This window comes from Sapajus apella, unplaced genomic scaffold (assembly GCF_009761245.1).
Source record: "Sapajus apella isolate SASKATOON/1434 unplaced genomic scaffold, GSC_monkey_1.0 scaffold72, whole genome shotgun sequence".
NCBI lineage: Eukaryota > Metazoa > Chordata > Mammalia > Primates > Cebidae > Sapajus > Sapajus apella.
Window position 1 is genome coordinate 9,776,610 of NW_022437012.1, and position 14,536 is coordinate 9,791,145.

A 14,536-nucleotide genomic window follows, 5' to 3' on the forward strand; every position below is an offset into this window, starting at 1 on the left:
GTTTCCCCTGAAGTTGAGGATCTCTTGTAATATCACCAGGGCAGTGAATGGCAGAGACCAGATCATGAACCACCTCAGTTAGAGCCTGCCTCTGGGCTTCCCTGCGCTCTGTGGCTGCTGATACCACACCCCTGTGTCCCTTGTGGTCTTAAGTCACAAAACCAGCTATTATTAGATTTGCCTGGAGTGTCTGAAAGCAGGCTTAGAATGAGGAAACCTTGTCCCACTTTTATACAACTGGAAAACATTACAGAACTTTTTGAAAATTTCCCAAAAAAAAAGCAAAACCCACAAACCCCAGCTTGTACAATTTAGTCACAGGGAAACACATAGAAGTAGAAAAAGTGAACTTGCTTCCACTTCACAGGTGGTTTTGATTTGGAAAACGTGCCTCAAAATTCAGTGCCTACAAATACAAGAAAGGGGGTTTGGTTTTGCTTCTAATAATATAAGTAAAACTACTCTTGAATGTTTCAGAGCTCATCAAAAGTTACATTTATTCTCTTTTTTTCTACATTTGTCTACCTGAGTCTTCTCATTATCTCTCTAGCTGTGAGAAACTCTCATCTTCCCATGATCCGAATTAGGTGGGATCCAGTTCTGACAACATGAGTTAATCATCACTAGAAACATTGGCAAGAGCTGGGAATGTTTGTATTCCTCAGGGACAGCTTAGCATCTCTGGGTAAATATTCCAGTCCAACTGATGGCCTTCCCCAGGCTGTCCTTCCCCAAACTTCCTCTCCTAGAGGTAGGAAGAGCCAAAAGCAACTGTTAGGTCCCGGTAATTTACAAAACAAGGATGATACCTCAAAATATTTGGCTACTTATTTCTTCTTGTAAAATTATACAGTTGGTATTTAGTAATATGTTGCCATATAATGTATTTCTTCTTAAAAAATTATGCAGTGGCTATATGACTGTTTATGCCCTCAAAGTCCAGCCAGATTACATTTAAAAGAAATTTTAGCAGCAGTTTGATTGCCAAATTCCTGTGATCTCCATGTTAAGAACTCTGTGGCCTCTAGTCTTAGAAGTTCTGGTCCATGACACAGGTTGTTATGCAAATGAAAGACAAAGAGAAATGTCTTCTACTTGTTCTCCTCTTTAGAATAAGAAGATCTACTTGGACATTATTCACACATACATGGAAGTGCATGCAACTGTTTACGGCACCAGCACAAAGAATATTCCCAGTTACGTGAAAAACCATGGTATCCTCAGTGGACGGGACCTGCAGTTTCTTCTTCGAGAAACCAAGGTAAAAATTCACCAGGGATGCAGTGTTCAGGTTGTTATCATTGGCTGTGAAAATGGGATCAGAATATTTCATGCTTGTTTTACAGTGCTGCAGTAAGCTCTTTCGGCTATTTTGGGGCAGCAGTTTGCAAGACCAGTGTCAACTGAAGAGTCAGTGAATTGTAGAATGAAATTGTTACAAGTTTTGCTCATTGATTTAGTCAAAAATTGTATTTCCTGAGGACCTATCAGTGTTAGGTGTCAAGCAAGGGGCTAGGGAGAAGGCTGTGGATGGAAAAGGTAAGACCCTGCCTGGAAGGATGGACCTTCTGATGGAGCAGTGGTTTTCAAAGTAAGCCAGGGTATTGAACTCTCCCCCAGCCCAATTATCACTATTCAAAGAGTGGGTTTCCCAACCAGCGTTTCCTCATACCTCTTTGTTGAGCAAGTATGCATTAGACAGTGAAGAGGTTTAGATAAGGGCAAGGTCCCTGTGGGCTCAGGAAGCAGAGCAAGTGTCAGGAGAGATGCAAGAGATGAAAGATGGATGGGGTGTAGACACACCTGGCATTTGGGCCAGACAGGAGTTAGAGTCAGATGGTGGAAGTGCAGATGCCCTATTCAGGAAAGAGCTAGAAGCCAACCCAGCTAATCTAAGTGCTGAAAAATAGTGGAAGGTAAAATTGGATGGGGGGGAGGAGGGTCTGATTGGCAAAGATGGAGGCAGAGTTTAGACCATGTGGTGGAGGTAGCCGGGGAAGTCCCTCAGGATCATTTTGCTCAGCAGTAGCATGATGACCTGTTGCTTTGACACTGTGGGGAAGTCCACCCAGTGGTCTGTGTTCTTTCTGTAACTCTGCCATGGAAGTACCAAATAAAGTTCAGGGACTTGTGAAGAAACGAGAGTTTGGCCTTGAAGGATTGGCTGGTACTTCAGTGTATTAGAAAAACTCCATCCGGCATATTAATAAGTTTTTATTTATGAATTTCACAAATATTAAGTAGCTGCAAAGTGCTAGGTGTTATACAAGGGATACAGGTGTGAAGAAGGCGCATGGATCCCTCTCGTGGTGTGCTAAGCACAAGGAAGGTTATTATCAGTAGTGCGTTTCTCAGCTGTCATCTGTGGTTCACTTTATTTTCATGTTCAAGGTAGGGGAGAGAGGTTGAGCAGGTGGACTTCTATGGCATAATCTCGATTGCCAATCATTATGTGATACTTCATTTATAAAAAGTGTATTCACATATGCTATCTTCTTTGATTCTCACAACAGCCTTAAGAGGTAGATAAAGCAGGTATTATTGTTAACTTTATTTTGAACATGAGGAAATAGGCTACAGAGTTTGGCTTGCCCACAGTAAACTGGGGTCAAGTCTTGGAGGTGGCCCTAACTTATGATTTTTTTATTGCAAGTAAAAGCTCTACTAGGCCCTTGATGTACTATCCTCATAAACACCCGAACTTAAGAACACTAAATAGACACCTATTAGCCAGAAGAATATATATCTCCTCTTTGCCTCAGTTTCTCCATCTATAAATGCATTTGATCCTTCTGTGTCCAAGGTATTTGTATGATGCCACAAATAAAATAGTTTGACAAATTATTTAGCCTTTTGGCCAAAGACTTGGTTTGTTTAAAGATTTTATTTCCTTCCAAGGTCATCTGCGGTCTGATGACTGTTTTTGGTTATCCGGGAGTGAAGTGTGTTCTCTAGTTTTCACTGTTTGCTTTCCATCACCTTCTGTCATAGGCTGACATTTTAGAATCATCCGAATGTCTGGGCCCTTTAATGGCAGTACTATTTTTGCCACTTGTTTCATTTTACTTTTCTCCACATCAGATTGTGGAAAGGGCTCAAGCTTCTTTAAAACCATTTGGCAGAGCTGGTTTTCAGCAGCGTGTCATTGCTGTCTCGCACACTTCTATTAACCCAACCTCATGAATGTCTCTCTCAGCTTCGCAAATTTTAAAAGAACCCTTACTTACCTACCATCCATTACCCTGTCAGAGTCTAGGAAATAGGCCAGAGTGGAGATCCCTGATGTCCAGGGGTGGAAAAGAGGCAGGAAAGGCCCAGGCCACTATGTCCAAGTTTGCGTAATGAACAAGGATTGCAGGCTGAAATAAAGAGCATGAGGGGTATATGTTCATCCTTGAAAAACTGGGACCCGCGTGCAGTGTGGCACTGATCCCATTACCTGTTGCCTGTTCCCTGACTAAAGTATATTAAAATACTCTGAGTGGAATCATATCTCAGACATTTGGCAAATATGACAAGAATGGGGCAGTGTATTGCTGACTCACCTCACACCCCGCACACAGCCGCAGGCTCCACAGTGAAAGAACCTTTGGCTTTGAAATAATGACATGAAAAACCAATCAGGCTTTGCATCTATAAGCCTTTCTGTTTCTGATGCCTTTCTCTGTGTCTCTGAGCAATTAAAAAGCCATTTATTCTAATCCACATTGGAAAGGGGAACTGGAGCTGCTGAGAAGCAAATGTCTGCAGCATGAACAGGATTCACATACTTCTTGGACTCCTTACTGGTGAGAGAAGCAGGGCTGATCTCCTCAAGAGGGTTAGAGACATAGAGAGATGATTGATGCTTAATCAGCTTCTGACTCATTATTTTTCTTTACAAGCCATCTTTGAATCTCTGCACCAAGCTTAGGAAACCCTCCGCTCAGCAGAATTTTGTCCTGGTATGCCATTAGGGGTGCAGGCGTCGTTAGTAGCCTCTTGCTTCAGGGAACCTGTGAAGATGGAAGGAATTCAACATAACACTAATACTGGGGCTAAAAGTGCCAGGAAGTTGTTGGGATCTAGCAGACCCTTCTAATTGGGGTATGAATTTGGATGAATGAATTATTTATTACATGACCACAGGCGAGTCATTCAGTCCAGCAACCTCCAGGAGTGCAGTGTAAGCCAGCAAATTAGAATTCACTAGGGTGGCATGTTTTTATTTTTGGCTTAAATCTCCATCTCTTTTCAGTTGGCTTCTTTCTTTATCTTCCTGGCCTTAACCTCTTCATATTCACCTCCCCCAGTCTTCCTTATTTCATATATGATACTGAATAGTGCATTTGCATCTGGAGCTCACTCAGTGGTTTGTGAGCTGGACCAGTACTGTCCTTTCTACAGTTGAAAACATTGTGACTGTGGGGGAAAAAAACGAGGCAAAGCTGTGGCTTCTGCACGTGCTGTTGCTGTCCCCCTTCTGTACCCAGACCTCCACTCAGTAACCTCTCCAAGACTTGGGTGGGTCATGACAGTCCTACAGTATTTCCCCATCATGTCAGCTTATCAGCTTACCTGTGGAACTCACCTAGGAACCTGGGCAGGCCTGGCAAATAAGCAGTATGTGCGCCTCTGACCCATCTTATCCTCATGCCTGACTGTGCCATCCTGCCCTCCCCACCCCCTGCAACTATGTCTCTTCTTACTGAACTTGGATATGGTCAGAAACCTGTCTGAGGCGGGTGCATTGCAGTAGCTCATACCTGTAATCTTAGCACTTTGGGAGGCTGAGATGGACAAATTGCTCTAGCCCAAGAGTTCAAGACCAGCCTGGGCAACGTGGTGAAAACCCATTTCTATAAAAAAATTAGCTGTGCATAGTGGCATTCACCTGTAGTTCTAGATTTTCTGGAAGCTGAAATGGGAGAATAACTTGAGTCCAGGAGGCTGAGGTTAGGGTAAGCCGAGGTCACCTGCACTCCATCCTGAGTGACAGAGGGAGACCCTGTCTTTAAAAAAGGCTGTCTGAAAAACCCAGGGCTTGAGGCAGCAGACCCTCATGCAGCTATGCAGCTATGTGAGGGGAGATTGGCTTATAAAAGGTATTTAGATGATTGTATAAAGAATGAAGGAGTTGGACACAGTGGCTCACAGCTGTAATCCCAGCACTTTGGGAGGCCAAGGCGGGTGGATCACGAGTTCAGGAATTCAAGACCAGGCTGGCCAACATAGTGAAATCGTATCGGTAGTAAAAATACAAAAAAAAAAAAAAATTAGCCGGGTGTGTTGGCAGGTGCCTGTAGTCCCAGCTACTTGGGAGGCTGAGGCAGGAGAATCACTTGAACCCGGGAGGCAGAGGTTGCAGTGAGCCAAGATTGTGCCACTGCACTTCAGCCTGGGCAACTGAGAGAAATTCCATCTCAAAAAAAAAAAAAAAAAAGGAAGGAAGGAAGGAGTCAAAAGGAAACACACTGACCATCTGGGATCTCTGAGATTTCCTTCTGTTCTCATATGCCATGTGCCTAGAGCTGTAAGATCTCCCCAACTAGGGGAGATACAGTATCCTTTTGATACCCCATGCCTGCCTTTCTGTGATGTTGCCTACATCTCCAGGCCCTGTGAGTGATAGTCCAAGAGTTTGCTTCCTTAGGGGGAGCAGTCCTTCTATTTCTATTACTGATTCCCATTTGCCTTCAGGCAGCCAACTGAAGCAGTTTTCATCCTAGTGAGCATACTGCAAGTCATTTCCATGCCATCTACATGGGGGAAAAAATTGTATGAACACATACATGCTTCCTTCCCTCTCCCCCATCTATATGTGCATGTAGACTGAAGACTATACAGAGGTGTGAGTCAGTAACTTGTCTGACTTTCAGAGCAAAAGCGCATCCCCACACCCAAATATGCACCACATGTTCAGCCTCTGTGCAGAGACATTTGATTGCTGGAAAGATCCAGTCTTGTATTTTTTCTTTTGCTCTTTCATCCAGCAAGTAAGTATAATATTAAGTATTAGATATATTCTAGGCCTTAGTCTAGACATTCTGGAGACAATGATGACTCAAGCAGTTTTGCCTACAAGGAGCATACAGGTGTGCTGGAGAAGGAAAGCAGGTAACTGTAACAATGTGAAAAGTACACAGGTAGAACTAGTAATAATTTCAAATAATGATACCAACATAAAACCTTATTGTCACGCTGTGAGTTGGGGCCAACAGTTCAGCTGTGTAAAATGTGGTCCTGTGATTTGTGAAATCAGTGTAGTGGGTGGGGTGGTCCCATTCAGAAGACAGGAGCCACTGTCCACGGCTTTCTATAGCAGTAACAGCCATTATGTCTCCCCTCTACCATGTGCTAGGCCCTATGCTAAACCCTTCCTGTGTATTCTGTGTATTCGCTCTTTTCTTCACAAAAACCCAGTGATCTTAGTATTGTTAAAACAGTACCATTTTAATGAAGCAGCCACTGAGGCTCTGGTGGTGAATAAGCCTGTTTTGCTGCTTCCCATGTTGGGAACTGAGGGGTTGTCCTGGTGTGGAATTTGTGTGAGAGAGGCGTGGTCAGCAAAGGGTCCTCCCAGGAGGTGATGCCTGAGTGGACTTTTAATGGTAAGCACTTCAGGCTGGCCCAGCTGAACATGTTCAGCATCTACGTAAGGTTTAAATTTATACAAATACTCTTTTATTTCCCTATCTCCAAGTTAATACATTTACAAAGTGAATTGTAATGCATTTGATTTTATATTGGGGCTTTCAAATGATCGAAACTCAGGAACTTTTTATCTTGATGCTGTTGTTCGTGGTTTGGCTTTTGTTTGTTTTGTTTTTTTGAGATGGAGTCTCTCTTTGTTACCCAGGCTGGAGTGCAGTGGCGCAATCTCAGCTCTCTGCAATCTCCGCCTCCGGGGTTCAAAGGATTCTTCTGCCTCAGCCTCCTGAGTAGCTGGAACTACAGGTGCATGCCACCATGCCCGGCTAATTTTTGTATTTTTAGTAGAGATGGGGTTTCACTATATGGCAAGGCGGTTTCGAACTTCTGACCTCGTGATCTGCCTACCTCAGCCTCCCAAAGTGCTGGGATTACAGGCGCAAGCCACCACACCTGGCCTATTGTTTTTTGTTGTTGCTGTTGTTTTGTTTCTAAAAGGGTATTTAGGTAGCTGGGCATAATCAGCCAGCTGGTCTTCAGGAAATAGTCTTTGGTTTAGCAAGGGATGTTGACAAAATCTGCTTTGAGCATGTAAACACACTCCGTGGATCTCCTTATCTTTGCCTCCTTGTCCCTTTCAGCTCTTCCCTAGAGAGTCTTCAGGTCATGAGTCACGGGCTTGTGGCGCTCTTACAAGGATAGCGCCAACCTGGATGTGAGAGAGTTGGGTCACTGTTTATCTCTCCCTTAAGCATCTGGTACCTGAAAGAAGGCAGATGGCCAGAGAGGGACTCTTTGGGCTACATAAAAGCATCACATTTTGGAAAAATTGTCTTCTTCATACCCAGCCCTTGTCGGGGTTAATTTTAAGATATGAAAGGATAGCTATTACCAGAAACATTAATATAATGATTCCCAGTCATTGTGTAAAAAATAAAGCTTAGCCATAGCATGTGACTTGTGGGACTGGCTTATATGGCAGTCACTATAAACCATATCATCTCTTATCTCTCTTCTGATGAATGTCCCTCCCCTTTTTTTAGTACAGGTACTTTATGAAACAGTGAGAACTCATAAATGCACACGCAGGTGCTGAACATCTTGTAAAAAACCCACAGACATAACTCCTGCACACGTAAATTCCATCTAAACAAACAAGGCCGTGATATGTGTGTGGCTGCCTGAAGTTACATATGGATTTGAACTTGAGTGACTGTTTACTGAATGCTTACTAAGTGCCAAGCCTTGGAATGAATCCTTTTCATATACTAGCTCATGTAATCCTCACAGCATCCCCATGAAATAAAGCACTATTATTTTATCCATTTTACACATGAAAAGACTGAGGTTTAGAAAGCTTGTTACCTAGACAAAGGTCCTATAAATAGGGAGCATAGATTATAAATGAGCCTTAAAGAATCCATAGACAGAAGCACCTAGCAATTTGTCACTGTTACAGACCTAGTAAACGATGGAGCCAGGCCTTGAAGCCTGATCTGACTCCAGAACCTGTGCTATTAATTACCACATTGCTCTGGCCACTTTGTGCCAATAATGAATTTATCAGTTCCTCTGGTGAACTGGGGGTGATTCATTGCTCAGTTTCCCGCTAGAGTCACCACACTAACTTTGCTAATTGAAACTGGTCTGAGAAGTATGTGCTGAGTATGCATTTCCTATTTAGGATTATCCTCCGCGTTCCCCATCAGGAGTGAAACTGACCAAGCCCATGGATAAAATCCCCTTTATCCATATTTAAAGGATCCTTACTTCACTTAGCAGTTTAAAACAATTGTTTCTTCTTTCACAGAGTGGGAAAATCTGAGTGGTTTTACTGGATCCTTTGTGGATGTGTAGGAATGTCCCAGTCTTATACCGTGAAGAAAACGTGTGGTGCTTCATCTGTTCTCTCTGTTTAGCATTAGTTCAAAAATTTAATCTTAGAGCACCAATTCCTCTGTGTAGAAATACTCATTGATGGAGCTAGAGTCGCAGCCATGGAGATATTTTGTCATCTGGAACATCCTTATTAGATTCTGGGCTTCTGAAGGCCAGGTGAAGTATAAATAAAATATGGCCAGTTTTCTCTGGCAGAGTTAAGCCTTGGCACTTGAGTACATTCTTGCAGTGTGTCTTTTGCTTCCTTGCTAAGGAAATTGGTAAGTAGGCAGAATAGCAGGGGATTAGGGGAAAAGCAATTCAGTGTGGTTAAGTTGCCACTGTGGCAAGACCATAAGCGCATGGAAGTTTACAGAGTGCTGTTTGGTGGTGATGAACTCTCTCTGCCTATTGTCTTTTCATTCAGACATCAGATGTGCTGTTTGATCTTTTAACACATCTGCTCCATTGGAATGTCACAGGTAATAAGTACACAAGAAGCAAGAAAAAAATTGCTTATTTACTGAAGTGACAAATTATTTTTGTGTCTCCAAGTAATTCCTTTCCTACAATCTTAATTTGTGTGATAAAAAGCTCATTGCCAGGAAATTATGTAGCATTTGCTTAGGCTTCATCCTGAACACATAAGGCTTGGTAGAGTTTCCCTGAAGTTTTTATTTTAGGTGTCCTGAGATATTCTGGTGCTCAACGGGCAGAAGAAATGGTTCATATTGTTATTCAGGTGTTATTAAACCTAGGTCACATTCAAATCCATTAAGCAGCAGCCTCAAATCCTGTTAATTAATAGGTTCAGATTGGTTGGTCTAAAGAAGCTAATTAAATTTTCTCCCAAGATTTTCTATTTAAATAGACAAACATTGCGCTGCTTGCATTTCCTCCAGAGCTGGTCTTTGAAATTTAGAGTTGATAAAGGTATCCATACTTGATGGCAGGCCTTGATTTTCAGAGGTCAGGAAGCACTGTGGTTCTCTGACTAAACCTGCAGAGATCCTGATCTGCGTCTTCTAGTACCTTTCTTCTCAGTCAGAAAGTTCTGGACTCCCTGTGATACCTTGCGCCCAGCCGTGGCCTGACAAAAGTTATCTGTTTTCCACTGGAGAGCTAGCACATCCTCTAGGAGAGGGCAGATCACAGAGATCACAAGCCTGGAGTATAACAACCCTGGATTCTTCATATTCCATAAAGCTGGGACATCCTGGGACTAGTACATCCCACTGTTTTCTTCCATTTTTTTCTGAAGCCGTCAGATCTCCCCCACCTATGAGCCACCTGCCCAGGCCACACCCCATAGTTAAAATTTCTCTCTGACAATCTCATTTCTGTTAGCTGTATAATAAGAGTAAAATGCAGAGCAGGAGCTTCCTAGTGATAGTAGAGCTCTCCTTTATCCTACAGCTTCCAGGCGCCTAGCTACCAAGTTTTCCTCATCACCACCCCCACGCCTCACCCGTGATCTCCGGTGGTTCTACTGCTCAAGGGGAAATGACCCAGCCAGCATTAGGAGGAGCTCTGCTGGCCTCTCAAAGCTTCTTTTCTCCCTAACTCCCTGGCCTGTGGATGTCTCTGGCATTACGATCATGTGGTTTGCAGGAAATAAAAGTTTATTCTTTTAAAAAACCAAAAAGATTGAGTACCCTGTTGTGTGCAAAACAAAAGTGAATAGGACCAGAAAACCTGAGATGTTAGTGCTTTGCCCCAGAATTCCTTCACGAGCTCCCTGGTTCTCCAGTATGTCACATATGGGCTGTGCTCAGGGCTGGCCTGACACATGTAGCCCAGCAGCTTTGGCCTGGCACCCTCCAGCTGAACCTTTCTAAATGATGGTTCAGTTAGAGCAGCTGCAAAGAGAGGAGAGCTGGTGAGAAATAGGGGATTACTGTGAAAAGACAAAGGTAAAAGAGAGCCCAGCATGCAGCTAAATCTAGTTGAGCCATCTCCTTCACCCCCAGCACTTGGCCATGTGGTAGGTGATGCTCTGTGTGAGGGCAGAAGGAAAGGATGCCCTGGGGCCCAGTTATCCTTTCTCACTTAATGTGCCTCTGGGGACTAGAACAGAACAGGCTCCTTGATGCGGGTAGGGAGGACACAGCTTCATCAAGCCCAGGCTTGGACCCTGCCCATCAACAACCTGCGGTGCTCCAGCAGTGAGAAGTACACCCACTGAGATGGTATGTGCCAAGGCATTTCTGGGAGCAGTTATTTCATTTTTGGACCCAGGAAATCAGCACCACTGAACTGCAGCTTGCCCCTCTTTGTCATTGTGGCTCCGAGCTGCGGTGGTTGCTCTGAGGACTCAGAGCAAGTTGTTGCTGCCATCTATGGTCTGTCTTGGGGAAGCACATGGTTTGCCTGCTGGAAAGGGAAGCAGCTGCCTTGCAGATTGAGCAACACAGCACCCTCTCTCTATCTGAGGGGAAAATAAACACCAAGATGTTGGTGTCCCCCAGTGTCAAACCCATTATGAAAACCTGTGTTTACTGACCTACCATCATTTTAAAGCAGTTCCATTTGAACTGCAATCAAATCTCCAAGTGACCTTTCTGTCCCTCCGCCCAGCATGCCTGAAAGGGCCTGTTGTTTCTTTGGTTCAATGAAGAAACCTTCTGTTTAGTTAAGCAAGTGTTTTTCCAGTCATGTCTCCTGGTGAGTTACAGAAAGATTATTGTTGGGTCGTGGTGGTGGTGGTGGTGGTGGTGGTGGTGTTTTCTTTAATACCCCAACCTCCCTAACCCCTTGATATCCCCAGACACTTAATTTTTTTCTTCCTTAGTGGAAGAGAGCACAGTGAGCTGAGCAGCTTTGTGGAGCCTTTAAAAGTTTGTCATTTTTTCAGATCCTGGTGTAAGCTGACTTCTCTCTGCCCCACTCCCTAGGGCCTGGGAGTCTTCCAAAGTGAGGTGTACACACGGGAATGGGCCACAGAACCGCCCCCTGCAAGCCAGGAATGCGCGTCCTGCCTGATATGTTTATATAGTGTGTGGTTTTCTGTCTTACAGTTGTTTGTTGGACTTGGGTTCCCTTACGAGGGCCCAGCTCCCCTGGAGGCTATCGCAAATGGATGTGCTTTTCTGAATCCCAAGTTCAACCCACCCAAAAGCAGCAAAAACACAGACTTTTTCATTGGCAAGCCAACTCTGAGAGAGGTAAGCATCTGTCAAAAGTATTCTACTTTGAATAATATGAATAATAGCTATTTATTGAGTGCTGGTGTCGATATTAACTTTATTTAACTTGGTTGGGTAGGAGATGAAGATGTGGAGGCTTAGAGAGACAAATGACCTGATCATGTCATCACCTTTCGAGTTAGGGCCAGTATTTGAATCTGTTTCTGCCTTCACCAAGTAAGGGATCTTGACACTCTGCCCCAACTCTAGCTTACTGTAAACTCAGACATCCTAGCCTTCTGCTTATAGCTGAACTCTGATTTCCTGAATGTTCGGAGTTCAAGGAGTGAGGTCAACTGGTTAGCAGATATATATGCAGAATCTGCTCCCTGTGATGGGCTTTGGAGAATAAAAAGTGGGCTGTGGGAGTTTTCAAAGAACGTCAACCTCAGGATACCAGGACTATTGTGGGTAGTTGAAGTAATGTGACTTATTTTTCACCCACCATCCCGAGATGTAATCCTGACATTGCTAGAACCATTTACAGAAGCCTCATTTGAATTGCCTTCAGAGATCCTGTTGAAAATCTGCAGTGTGTGATGCATCACCGTTGAGGGTAGTTGGATTTGATTTAGGGCAATAAACAAAAGTCTTTTACAGCTAAGTGTCAGTGATCAAGCTGGATGTTTATGCATCTGTCAGAAACAGGTGTGTGCAAGAAACCATAAGATTGATTTTCTCATTATTTCTGTGTAGTTAGTAGTAAGTGGCTCTGTAGGCTGCTTAGAAAGGTAAGTCATAGCAGCATCCTTGTCATTCAGGGCCTTTGATTGGGGGATTACATTGATGAGCAGCTCTCCTATGGCATATCAATGTAGAACGACAGTTTATAAAACATAATTTTTTCAGTTCTGCCTTTAGACCCTCTGAGTCATTTTCTCTCCCCAAGAGTAAATAAGGTGCATTTTCAATGATTATTTTTTATTGGTCAGTCAGAAACCTTGACAATTCACAGAACTGATTATTTTGAGAGTTATTTTTCTCTGACCCTTTCTGTCATTGGTGAAATGGCCAAAGGAGATAGAAGATCAATAAGATCCATAGTTTATCTACGAAAGGTTAATCTGTGGCCCAGATAACCAACAAGGGTTACCTGTGTATGTGTGTAGGTGGGAGATGGGATGGGGGAGGTTCCTTCTAGAATAATAATTTGAATTCTTCATTTGGGGAGTGGTTTTGTATTAAGAGGTCAGTTTATTCATTCATAACTCAGCAATACTTAATGCACATCTGTGTGCTAGGCGCTATAGGAAGTGATAGGACATAGAGACTAGGGACATTCAGTCTGCCATGAACCTATTCTTTTGAAAAGTTTAAAAAGATGCTACCCAGCAGTGAAAACATCTCAGTTTAGTAATCTCTGCTTTAGCATGTGACTGACTTGTTTGAAACTTTGGAATTTGGGGTAGAACAAAAACGAATAAATCATTCCTTGGGTTTTTTGTTTATTTTTGACAAATAAATATATTTAAGGTGTACACCTTGATGTTTTGATAAATAAACACATTGTGAAATAGTCATTACAATCAAGCTAATATCCATCAGCTTACATACTAAGTAGATTTTTTTTTTTCATGGCAAAAACACATGATCTCCTTTTTTGGAAAATTTCAAGTATGCAATGCAGTCTTGTTAACTGTAGTCATAATGCTGCACACTAGCTCTCCAGAACTTACTCAACTTGCTTAACTCAAACTTTGACCAACGTCTCCCCAGTCCCCGTGCACCAGTCTCTGGGAATCACAAATCTATTCTCTGCTTCTGTCACTATTTTACATGCCACAACAATGTGGGATCATGTAGAATTTTCCTTCTGTGTCTGGCTTATTTCACTTAGCATAATGTTTTCCACATTCATCCATGTTGCCACCAGTGATAGAATTTTCTTCTTTTGCAGGCTGAATATTTCATATACACGTAATTTGTTTATCCATTTATCCACTGAAGACCACTTAGTTTGGTTCCGTATCTTGGCCATTATGAATAACCCTGCAGTGTATATGGGAGTGCAGATGCCTTAACATACTGATTTTAATGGCTTTTGATATATACCCAGCAGTGGGATTGCTGGCTTATGTGGAGTTCTATTTTTTATTTTTTGAGGAACCTCCATTTTCTTTGTCATTATGGCTATAACATTATATTTTCACCAGCAGGGTACCAAGTTTTCCTTTTTTACCACATTCTTGCCAGGTACTTTCTATCTTTTGTCTTTTTGATAAAAACCATTTTTTTTTTTTTTTGAGGCGGAGTTTCACTCTTGTTACCCAGGCTGGAGTGCAATGGCACGATCTCGGCTCACGGCAACCTCCGCCTCCTGGGTTCAGGCAATTCTCCTGCCTCAGCCTCCTGAGTAGCTGGGATTACAGGCACGTGCCACCATGCCCAGCTAATTTTTTGTAGTTTTAGTAGAGACGGAGTTTCACCATGTTGACCAGGATAGTCTCGATCTCTTGACCTTGTGATCCACCCGCCTCAGCCTCCCAAAGTGCTGGGATTACAGGCGTGAGCCACCACGCCCGGCCTGATAAAAACCATTTTAACAGGCATGAGGTGATATCTCCTCGTGGTTTTGATTTGCATCTCCCTGATGATGAATGATGTTGAGCACCTTTTCATATGTTTGTTTGCCTTAAGTATATCTTCTTTTGAGAAATGTCTTCAGATTATTTGCCTGTATGTATGTGTGTGTATATATATGTATGTATGTATGTGTATATATACATATATACATACATACATATACATACATACATAGACACACACATATAACATTTTGTTTATTCATCTGTTGATGGATATTTGGGTTGTTTACACCTTTGGCCATTGTAATGCTGCTATGA

The 14,536-nt window shown here is 42.9% G+C and overlaps 1 protein-coding gene across 8 annotated transcripts in view; it reads left to right on the forward strand.

Annotated features, from left to right (window-relative positions):
• Positions 1-14,536, forward strand: part of MGAT5 (alpha-1,6-mannosylglycoprotein 6-beta-N-acetylglucosaminyltransferase) — a 325,249-nt gene that overhangs the window by 272,676 nt on the left and 38,037 nt on the right. For 7 of the 8 annotated variants that reach the window (XM_032250746.1, XM_032250745.1, XM_032250744.1 and 4 more), the window contains 2 exons: positions 1,112-1,261; positions 11,526-11,672. In XM_032250746.1, coding sequence (XP_032106637.1) covers positions 1,112-1,261; positions 11,526-11,672 — 297 coding nt within the window. The remainder of the gene's footprint in view (positions 1-1,111; positions 1,262-11,525; positions 11,673-14,536) is intronic. The other variant, XM_032250749.1, reaches the window with a different exon arrangement.